Below are 12,439 nucleotides of genomic sequence, written 5' to 3' on the forward strand. Positions count from 1 at the left end.
GAAACTAAGTTCATAAGTAAATTAATAGGAAAGACAGCAGTATATAAAATCAGTGTAATGAATTGTTATTTACATTAATTCCAATGATATATTATTTCCCCACTTTTTATATTTGGCTTAAAGCTACTTTTAATGAACAATGAGCACTTTTCGGAGAAATCAGTAAATTACTAAAATTTTTAAATATCAGCTAACTAGCTTATAAGAAAGGTTGATTATAAACTCACCTGGTTTTCTTTCTTCGCTATTCAGTTCTGCAGCAAGATCATCATCATCAGCATTTTCAAGTAATTCATCAAGAACATTCATTTCCAGATCACCTGTTAAAAATATATATATATATATATATATATATTAAATAAAACTAATAAGTTATTAGTTTTCAGTAAGGTTGTCTCTGCCTTCAAGTTACTTATTAGAAATGTTAAAAAAAAACCCTACACAGCCATGTAAGCAGAGAGGAACAAGTTTTATTGTGCTCGTAATAAGTCTACTGATTATCTCTCAGTTTAAAGACAACGCAGCAATACTCAATAAATATGATGGCATTCATTATCAGAATGAATGAGTTGTCCCATTCTAGTTTGACTATGATGAAAGTAAAACAACTGGAGAATTACTACTGAATGACAAAGATTTACATAACATACAAATTAAATAGCACTAGTTACCAAGAATTTTTGTAATTAGAATCAAAGCAGGTGGATTTCATGTATTCTACCACATGGAATTTAAAAATAGGACTTGCTTTATTCCATTTTTTAAATTCTAGGTACAGCAATTCTTTGATACATCTAATACAATTCTTGTAGAAAGGCTTATACGTTGGTTATACATGATTACTAAATAACTTAAGGATTTCACAACGCATACTAGAATATAAATTAAATTCAACTTTAATATATATTTCCAATATTTCGGCAACGTCACGCTGCCATCTTCATGGGAACTTAAGATAAAAGACACGTGCAAGCAGGCACTACACACAGCAAATGAGGACGAAGCGAGGAAACTAGTGTTTTTTCTTTCTAAAGTCCTGATGGTGCCCCCAAGCAGGCTATATTAGGTATTCTTGGCCGTTGGGCTGAAGTTCTCCTGATGTACGTCTCCCAAATTTGAGGCAGTCTCACGCATCCAAATTTGTTGAGGTTTGGCATATTTCTTAGGGCTAAGGCCGATTTCATGAATAGTATTTCAAATTTGAACTTGCTGCGGTGTATTATTGTAGCTTTCTTCCACCGTATTCTGTGGAGTGTATCTAGAACTTGGTCTGCAAGCCCAGAGTGGCTGTACTGGTGAAACCAGATGTAGTCCTTGTGTTCTGAAATTCTGATATTCGCTGTCCTGCCTGTTTGGCCAAAGTAAGACAGTTTACAGCTGCAAGAGACCTGGTATACACCAGGTAGGTCCAGGGTAAGTGGTTGGTCTTTAGTGGAGTGGATAAGGGATGCCAATTTTCTGTATGGTCTGTAACAGGAGGTCAAGTCATGTTTTTTTAAGATTTTGGTAATTTTTTCCGAGGTGCCTCGGATGTAGGGAATGGTGATGGATTTAGAGTAATCCTTGTTGTGAAAGGGGGAGGGTTGTGGTTTGTTGGTTTCAATATTTTTTGGATTTTATTGGGGGGGAAGGGGGGACATTGGCTGAGAAAGTGTTAAGGATGTGATTTAGTTCAGTGGTTAGGGCATTGTCATTTGAACAGATTAGTTTAGTCCTACTGTATAGTGTCTTAATAACTCCATATTGTTGTGAGGGGGGGAGTTGTTGGTGAATGTATCTGCCTAAATGGGTGGGTTTTCTATAAACTGAGAAAACCAAGGTTCTATCAGGCTGGCGGGTGACTAGTGTGTCCAGGAAAGGGAGGCTATTATTTTCTTCTTTTTCCAGGTTGAACTTGATTCTGGGGTGTTGGTTGTTTAAGTGTTAAGAAGGAGAGGAGTGTATCAGAGCCATGTGGCCAAATAGTGAACACATCATCAACATAGCAAAGCCATATGGTAGGTTTTTGTGGGGCAGAGTTTAAGGCTTTCTCTTCAAAGTCTCCATAAAGAAGTTGGCTGAGGGTGGGGAAAGTGGTGAACCCATGACTGTCTCATCTATCTGTTTGCAGAATTTTCCCTGCAAAACGAAATAGCCCGAGTTCATTGTGAACTGAAATAGGGCTGAGATATCGGGAGGAAATTTAGCTCTATTTCCTTGAGTGGGACATTTGTGAATAAGGAGGAGCATGACCATTATGTCAGTATAGTGGAGTGCAAGGTTTTCCACACTGGCTTTGAAGTGGGCTGAGTTTTTTGTGTGTGATGGTGTGTTGCCAGTACAGTGTGTGAGTGCTTTGGCTAAATGTTTAGACAATTTGTATGTGGGGGAATCAATGCCATCCACTATGGGATGCAATGGCACATTTGGTTTATGTATTTTTGGGAGGCCATATATACAGGGGGGGGTCTAGAGTTAAACAGTTTTAGTTTGTTATAACTTCCACAGGCCAAGAAGTGACCTTCTTAAAGAGCCTATGGAGTTTTCTAATTTGTGAGTTGGTGGGGTTGTATTCAATAGGGAGGTAAGTAGCCCGATCTAATAATAAAGCCTTAAGCTTACCTATGTAGTCAGTTTGGTTGAGTACCATGGTGGCATTCCCCTTATTTGCTTTGGTGATTACTATTTCTTTGTTTTTCTTAATTTCCTGTAGAGTTTTATATTCAGTATTGGATATGTTGGTTTTTGGTGGTCTTACTTTCGCGAGAACACAGGCTACATCCAGTCTAATATTGTTGGCGATGTAGTTTGGAAGGTGGCGGATCCCGCGTTCAATCTGGATCATTATTTCCTCAGCTGGTATTTTTTCTAGGAGCAATGCTGAAATTGTGGCCACGTGAAAGAGTGTTGAGTGCCTCAGGCTTCAAAATAACTGAAGAAAGGTTGACTACGGTGTTGGTTCGGAGGTAGAGTTCTTTTTTAATTTATCAAATTTCTTGATGTCGGCTCCATATTTTTTCCAATTCTTTATCTGTCACAGTGCATGAGAACATGTAGAATTGACCAAAGTTCGTGATTTAGCATGCTGGAAAGCCCTTCCTCAAGTGCCAGAATAGCTTTGTTTGCGTCAGCTAGGAGAATGCAGGTGGCAGCAATTTGTTCTCATAGCAAGGCGCAGCTCGCGCAATTATAGATTCGAAACGCCTTCTGTGAAAAGAAATGGTGCTTAAATTTCACACAATTTGGGATTACCTGATTATCCCGGCTGCATTTTAGGATGGTCAGATGATTCAGTTGTCTCGATAACTTCAGCTTCATTTTTGGTCATGTTTTTTTAGAATTTTGGTAATTTTTTCTGAGGAGCCCTGGATGGAGGGAATAGTGATGGATTTAGAGTAATCTTTGTTGAAGGAGGGTTGTGGTTTACTGGCAAACAGACAGGACAACGAATATCAGAACATAAGGACTACATCCAGTTTCACCAGTACAGCTACTCTGGGCTTGCAGACCATGCTCTGGATACACACCACAGAATATGGTGGAAGAAAGCCACAATAATACACCGCAGCAAGTTAAAATTTGAAAGACTATTCATGGAATCAGCCTCAGCCCTAAGAAACATGCCAAACCTCAACAAATTTTGAGGATGCGTGAGAATGCTCAAAATTTGGGAGATGTACATCAAGAGAACTTCAGCCCAACGGCCAAGAATACCTAATATAGCCTGCTAGGGGCACCATCAGGACTTTAGCAAAAACAGTAGCTTCCTCGCTTCGTCCTCATTTGCTGTGTGTAGTGTCTGCTTGCATGTGTGTTTATCTTAAGTTCCCATGAAGATGGCAGCGTTAAATTGCAGAAATATTGAAAATATATATTAAAGTTGAATTTAATTTATATTCTAGTATACGTTGTGAATTCCTTAAGCTATTTAGTAAACATCTAATACAAAGAGCACTATTATGCCAGATTCTGTGTTAGAAATATGCAAATGACATGCTTTGTCAAATATCATGCATCAATTAAGGAGGGGGGGGGGGAAGATGAGTATAACATGGACAATTTCAACGGCTTGCATATTTTATCACATATAGAATAGTAAAAATAAATAAATTGTTCAAAGCTACACACAAATTCAAAGCTGTTATTTAAGTGTTTAGTTTCCTTTAACAAGTGTGTGTGAGAGAGAGAGAGAGAGAGAGAGAGAGAGATACTAAGAGTATTTTCTCATCATTTTAGCTGACATGATTTTCCAATGTCTGATGTGGATGTTTAATGGCCAGGTAACATGAAAATTTCCAACTTTGGTCTATAGAGCAGAGTTCCTGGATTATTTAATCCTTATGCAGCATTAAATTGTGAAATAGGTTTTCCAGCTTTTCATGGGTAGAATTCTCATCTAAAAATATCTTAGCAATCAATGTGTCCTGGTGGAACTGCTCACCTTGCTGATAAACCATGCAACAAGGTTTTTTCAATACAGAAGTACAGTGGATAATGAAGAAAGTGAATCTTCAGTTAAGATACTCAACCTCATCTTGTGTACAATGTTTTTTTTTTTTTTTAAATCAGCTAGTTCTTTATAATTTCAGATGTATTATTTCATTGAGGCCCACAAAAACTCACTAAAAGAGGTTTTTAGTTCTATTTTAGGAAAAATTTGAACCTTTCACCTTTTCATACTACCCTAATTTTGGGTCAAACAGATAAATTTACATTTGGCTTCAGAAATTTTTTTTTAAATCATGCAATCACCTACATTCCAGTATGTCAAAAAGCATTTTTCCAATGCTTTTCACAAGAGACCCAGTTTAATATGCAGAAAATATTCTTGCAATTATGGCAGGAATATTTTCAAGTCAATGAGGCATTGTGTATTACATTCCATCTCTCTCCACAATGTAAAATCTTGAAGGTCAAACCTTCTTGACAATGTTTTCTGTTGTTGCATTGCTGACAAAAAGTATTAATGTTTTGTAAATACTTCTTGCATAGTAGACAGTAAATCAGTCACATGTAAACTGCCATAAATATTCCATTGTAGTCCTTGCAACCTTAATGCTTCCAAGAGCATATTTTCAACTTCATAGTCATTGAATATGCAAGAGTTAATGATTTTAACTAAAAGTTTTTTTTTTTTAATTAATTATTTCTAGATAGCTAATTCTTAACCTCAGGATGCATGATTAAGTTATTGTGTCCGCATCCCCTCCGAACTGGTTCCAACTGGACATATTGTCTTTCTGCCCATCCATGGGCAGACTGTTATAAAAACTTGTTTTCAACTTTAAAAGAAAGTTATTATAAAGTACAACAGTAAAAGAATGAATGAATCCTGAAAAATTTGACAATCTGAATTGTGAAATGGCTGTTATCTTAAGATGCATATATCTTAAGATCCAAATTCTCAAGATAAGAATTGTGAAATAGCTGTTATCTTAAGATAACAGTGGGGGAATTTACAATATTAATTCTAACAGTGACCCAAAAATATCTAAAATAAAAGCTGAAAATGGTAAGAAATCAGTGTGAGAGAGAATTCATTTATCAATCTAATTGCTCTCTTCTATACTAAGTAAGAAGGTTTTTAAGGAGCTCTTATGGTACCATCTGAAATGTGAGAATAGTATTCGATGGTGAGATATATTTACATTATATAATGTTTTAAATAATGGCTACACACATGTAAGAGAAAACAAAATAGAATTTATTGCTCCTATATACTTCACTCAATGTCATTGAGCTTCATTCAGAGAGAGAAGGCAGAAGAACTGGTAATAACATTTAAATTTTGAATACAAGAACAAGTCAGAGAATGCATATAATATCATGTCTGTCACAGTACAACAGGAGGAAACACCATTAGAGTTCAGAGACACGAGCATAGATCTCATTCTCATCTTCCTTTATTAATTGGGAGTTTATTAATCATCGGACCTCAAACCGTTCACAGGATAAGGTGGTCAAGCCCTACGCCCTGGTGTATCCTACGTCTGTAGTGTTGAGTTCTCAAGGCCGGTTTGTCTGCTTTGCGGGATGAAAAGTCCCAGGATAAACTGGGGAAAAAAACATACTGTCCACGCCCAAGACGGCTAACTTGGCTATGGCTGAGGAAGATCCTTCAGCTCCTCACATCACCAAAGGGAATAGAACCTATGATGCGCCTTCCCCAGGCATATGGTTGTGAAGCGCACAGCCACTAGGCTAACCGCGCAGACTATATGAGTATAGATGTATAATTAATTTATAAAAATTACAAACAATTAACAGCAATCACTTCCCAAAACTTAGAGACAGGCATACAAACTGATTTAAGATTAGGATGGTGGCATAAAGCTTCATACAATTCAAAAAACAGACTACCAAATTTGAACCTACTGTAGTGTAGCATCTTGTCGATGGCATGGGAAGAAAGTTCTGAACCTTGAGGTCTTGTAATCTGATGTTAAAAAGATCAGTATACTCTATCTTAAAGGAACATCTGAATAGCAAGGACCCTTTGCAGATATAATTTGTACACCACCTTCAAACCAACCCAGAGTAGTCTTCTTTCTACCCTCCCCTCCCCATTCTTGTCATCTTCGTTACTTTGGATAAACCTGACTGTTTCACTACTATCAGAATCCAAGAACATCAAGATTATATAAGATTTTTGGAATCTGAAGGCTCAGGCCTTGCTTCCCACATCACAGACTTAGTTAACTAGAACCATACCAAGATACATTAAAGTAGGTTCAAATATGATAATCTATTTTTTGAATCATGTGAAGCCCTGTGCCACTGTCCTAACTTTAACTGAACAGATTGTATGCCTATCTCTATGTTTTAGAAAGTGATAGCTGTTAATTGTTTATATTTTTTAAATTAATCAATTATATCTATACTCAAACCTCTGAACTCTAATAGAATTTTCTCCTACTGTACAGATGAGGCTGAGACATGCAATATTATAAGCATGCAGTATGACTTTCTTGTATTCAGAATTTAAATGTTGCTATCAGTTCCTCTGCCTTCTCCCCTCAATGAAGCTCATGATATATTGATCAAAATATATAGGAGTAATAAATTCTATTTAATTTTCTCCTACATGTGTGAAGCCAGTATTTAAAACATTCTACTATGTTTAACGTGCATATCTCTATTAAGCATCTAGTAGATTTACATTAATTTTTAGTTCTTCAAAAAGTTATTTAGAATTATGGCCTGTGAAGACTTGTGTTAACTGCATGTCTCTTCAAAATAATTTGTCTTACAGGATGAACAACTCCATCTTCATATGAGATCAACTAATTCACCTTCAGCTGAAAAGTCATTAAAGTTTCTTTGCTTCCTTGATTGGATTTGAACCCATCTTCAGAGGTAAACGAATACCTGTAGCAAGAAAAAAAATCTAATTTCTTTTATTCTCAGAGATTCTGTAAGACAAATTATTTTGAAGAGACATGCAGTTAACACAAGTCTTCACAGGCCATAATTCTAAATAAGTTTTTGAAGAACTAAAAACTATGTATCTACTAGATGCTTAATAGAGACATGCACGTTAGACATAGTAGAATGTTTTAAATACTGGCTTCACACATGTAGGAGAAAACTAAATAGAATTTATTACTTCTATATATTTTGATCAATATATCATGAGCTTCATTGAGGGGAGAAGGCAGAGGAACTGATAGCAACATTTAAATTCTGAATACAAGAACGAGTCATACTGCATGCTTATAATATTGCATATTTATGCAAAGAGATATTAGAGAGTTGAGTTCCTTCCTGATTTAGGCTCATGCATAGACCACACACTTGCAGGGATCAAAACCAAAATCTGATGGAATATGTTATTTAATCCTTATGTCTGATGTGTGTTCAAAAAAAAATAAAAAATTGTGAATTATTTTTTAGGAGAAAAAAATAAAAATGTAGATTTGCAACAAAATAGTTTATAATGCATCAAGCCCATTGGTAAAAAAAGTCAGCTTTTTTGAAAAAAATTTGGTTATTCCAACTCTGATTAATGGGCAGAGCTTGATGATCACTCCATTACCACACATTCTTGACAAATCACAATTTAACAGCGTGCCAACAAGCATTACATGCACTCTTTTTTTTTTTTTTAAACTAAGAGCATAGGTGAACTACCTGTATTTCTACACTAAAAAACAAACTTCTACTATTGTGTTATCAGCATTATGTGAAGTGAAGAAATTATGTTTTCTTTTTAGAAAACTATTTTTTGTGCTAAAATAACATTTATTACTATGTCAGTGACCCATGGAGAAGTTTTTGAAAAGAGAATACAGGTAACCCTCGTATAACGCGGATATTAGGTTGCATATTGAAAGTTTATTTTCCACTTGGTTAGAGTATAATAAATTTAGTTTAATCCTTTATCCAAGTGTGAGCAAACAAAGTTTGCGCCTGAAAGTATCTTCAGGACTGGGTTAAGGTGATACAACACCAGGGCAACTCGTTGCAAAGGTGGAGAAAGCTACCAACACTCCTATCTTAGTATCTCCTATAATGCAAAACACATCTCCTTGCGGATATGTCTAATGTTATGCATTAAGGGAAGGGCCACTACCCAGACCGGTTTCGACCTTTATTGAGGTCTCTTCAGTGGGAGCCAGGCCCAAGTCGAGATATCAGGCAGAAGCATTAGCAGGTCATCTCCACCTATAGGAATTGCCAATTGGTGTGCCACCCTTTTTTAATAGATTACTCTGGATTTAGAGAAAGATGTTGAAAGTTTATTTTCCACTTGGTTAGAGTATAATAAATTTAGTTTAATCCTTTATCCAAGTGTGAGCAAACAAAGTTTGCGCCTGAAAGTATCTTCAGGACTGGGTTAAGGTGATACAACACCAGGGCAACTCGTTGCAAAGGTGGAGAAATTGGCAATTCCTATAGGTGGAGATGACCTGCTAATGCTTCTGCCTGATATCTCGACTTGGGCCTGGCTTCCACTGAAGAGACCTCAATAAAGGTCGAAACCGGTCTGGGTAGTGGCCCTTCGCTTAATGCATAACATTAGACATACCCGCAAGCAGATGTGTTTTGCATTATAGGAGATACTAAGATAGGAGTGTTGGTAGCTTTCTCCACCTTTGCAACGAGTTGCCCTGGTGTTGTATCACCTTAACCCAGTCCTGAAGATACTTTCAGGCACAAACTTTGTTTGCTCACACTTGGATAAAGGATTAAACTAAATTTATTATACTCTAACCATGTGGAAAATAAACTTTCAACATCTTTCTCTAAATCCAGAGTAATCTATTAAAAAAGGGTGGCACACCAATTGGCAATTCCTATAGGTGGAGATGACCTGCTAATGCTTCTGCCTGATATCTCGACTTGGGCCTGGCTCCCACTGAAGAGACCTCAATAAAGGTCGAAACCGGTCTGGGTAGTGGCCCTTCCCTTAATGCATAACATTAGACATATCCGCAAGGAGATGTGTTTTGCATTATAGGAGATACTAAGATAGGAGTGTTGGTAGCTTTCTCCACCTTTGCAACGAGTTGCCCTGGTGTTGTATCACCTTAACCCAGTCCTGAAGATACTTTCAGGCGCAAACTTTGTTTGCTCACACTTGGATAAAGGATTAAACTAAATTTATTATAGGTTCCATAGAAATGCCGCGTTATATAAATCGTGTTATGCGAGACTCAGATCACATACAAAAAGTAGCGTTATGTTCCGAAATCGTTTTTTTTTTTTAATTATATAAACAACAATGACATATCCAACAAAAAAAATATTTTTATTTAATTCAGGTAATTCATGTAAGTTAAGAAAACAAACTATGACACAAATACATAGTATAAAATTATAAAAATTACAAATTGTAATTAAGCTTCATTGCACATAATGCATAAATGTTTCAGGCAAAATAAAATAAAGTTCATATTTTAATCTTTCATAGCATGAGGATTTGAGGATCGGTTAATAAACAAACACTGGTTTTGTCAAGTGATCACCTGATTCATTACTACACACAGTAGAGTAATTCTATCTTTGGAAACTTTGAATCCAGGATCTGAGCTTTCATTTTTCGAAATACAGGTGCGTTTTGGCATATTTTTCCAATATAACCTGGATTCATCCGCATTGAACACCTGGTCTGCATTATAAATGTTTATAAACTCTGAGAGTTTTTTGTTTAATAAGATTTCCGTCCAAAGGAATTTTCTTTTGAGTGCAATCTTCTATCCAAATCAGCAGAGATTTCTCCATTTTTCTCATTACAATATTGCGTATATGAGCAATTCGCTTTGCACTTACCATTGATCCAGTAATAAACACATTTTCTCGGATTTTATGTTCACTATATTTGATTGTTCGAATTGTTGATTCATTTAAATTCAAAGTCCTTGCAACAACTGGTTTTTCTCCATTTTTCAACCGATCCATTATTTTAATTTTTTTTCCTTCAAGACGAATTTTCTTTTCAATATTGATTTTTGTCCTTTTGATGCAGTTTGTGGCCATTACTATAAAAATAATTTAATTATGTAACTCACCAGAATATAAAGTGCTCAGCTTGAGATTAATACACTTATGATTTTTAATGCGCTTTCCTGGCAGAAAACAAAGACAATTTTCAACAATAAACATTTTATATGGTACACAATTGATGTATATGCATGCTAAAGGATATTTCCCCTAATATAAATTTGCTACTTATAACTACATGCAAGATATGAGCAGATACAAATTTAACGAAGATAAAATTTGATTTTATCTTCGTTAAATTCCCTACTGAGTGTTCCTGGCAAGATCTATGCAAGTATACTTGAGAAATGGTTGAGAAGAATTGTGGAAGAAAAGCTGGATTCAGAGACCAAATAGAGGCTGTCAGGATCAAATCTTCACTTTACGACAAATAGTTGAGAAAGCATGGGAATATAACAAAGATCTGTATTTAAGTTTTGTCGATTTGGAAAAGGCATATGACAAGGTGCCAAGAGAGAAGCTATTCAATACGCTGCAGTTATATGGTGTCCATGGGGCATTATATCAAGCAATACTTAGTCTTTATTTGAGTTGTAAGTCAGCAGTTAGAATTGAAGGAAGTACAGGAAGATGGTTTAATGTTAAATCTGGTGTGAGACAAGGATGTACATTATCCCCTCTGTTATTCATTATATATATGGATCACATTATGAAGGAAAGTGGTATTAAACCTGATATCAGAATTGGAGATGTTAATGTCAGCTCTTTGCTTTATGCGGATGATGTTATACTTCTAAATAAATCCACTACAAGTCTGCAAGATTCTCTGACTAAATTGAATAGCTGTTGTAATAGATATGGTATGAAGGTCAGCAATAAAAAGACAAAGACAAAGACAATGAAAATAGGCAGAATCATTGAAAATGTCAACTGTGTTATGAATGGAGAACCTGTGGAACAAGTAAAACATTTCAGTTACTTAGGCACGATTTTTACTGAAGATGGTAAATTAAATATAGAAATAGACAACAGAATCAGCAAAGCTGGTATGGTGGGAAGTCAATTGAATAAATTCATATGGAATAAGAAAGAAATTAGTCAGAACACTAAATTAGCTGTATACAAGACAGTGTTCAAACCAGTTTTAACTTATGGATCTGAGAGCTGGGTCAGAAGTAAAACACTTGACCAAAGACTAGAGACCGCGGATATGAGAGTCCTGAGAAAGATTAGAGGTGTGAACAGATGGCACCAATGGCAATATCATATTAAAAATGAGGATATTAGGAAAGAACGTGACATTGTCAGCATCCAGGAATGCGTTAGCAGAGCTAATCTCAGGTGGTATGGTCACTTAAATAGAATGGGAGAGGAAAGATTAGCAAAACAAGTGTTCTCTGCCAGGTTTGCAGGAAAACGACCCAGAGGAAGACCAAGATATAGGTGGATTGATACGGTACAAAGTGCATTAGACGATAGAAATATAAGATCTGATAAAGTTGGAGTCTTGACAAGTAACAGACTGATTTCGAGGAAAATTGTAGATAGGAAGTTAGTAATGATGTAAATTTTTCATGTAGTACTGTCATATCCTGTACACCCCTTGAGGGTACATGGCAGGAATTTGATGATGATGAAAATTTGATTTTTAAGTCGCATGGTGAAAAATATATGAAAAGATAAAAGGTTACTACAATTTGTAGACTGTGTTATATCGAAACCTCACTGTATAAGTACCGCGTTATACGAGGGTTACCTGTAATATTTATCCTAACTTATTTGGACTGACATTTACAGTTGGGTTAGAATTAGATTGCAGAATTTATATGAACACATATGCTTATGTAACCAAAGGTTTCTTGGTGTATGAAAAAATATTTTCATAGTAAAAAGGCAGGGAATCACTGCATTAGAACATAATAGTTAGAACTTAATGCAACAGGAAAAAAAACCCATAACTAGCTCTACACTAAATCCAGTCAAATGCCTTAGGGATAAAGAGTATCACGCAAGTTAC

General features: G+C 35.8%; 1 protein-coding gene across 2 annotated transcripts in view; it reads right to left on the reverse strand.

Moving 5' to 3' along the window:
• Positions 1–12,439, reverse strand: part of LOC150093023 (uncharacterized) — a 257,599-nt gene that overhangs the window by 229,090 nt on the left and 16,070 nt on the right. For both annotated transcript variants that reach the window (XM_090413793.1, XM_090413794.1), the window contains exon 2: positions 228–320. In XM_090413793.1, the coding sequence (XP_090269919.1) occupies positions 228–320 (93 nt within the window). The remainder of the gene's footprint in view (positions 1–227; positions 321–12,439) is intronic.

This window comes from Typopeltis vanoorti, chromosome 24, assembly GCF_054136105.1.
Source record: "Typopeltis vanoorti isolate ZY-2024b chromosome 24, IOZ_Tvanoo_1.0, whole genome shotgun sequence".
Lineage (NCBI taxonomy): Eukaryota > Metazoa > Arthropoda > Arachnida > Uropygi > Thelyphonidae > Typopeltis > Typopeltis vanoorti.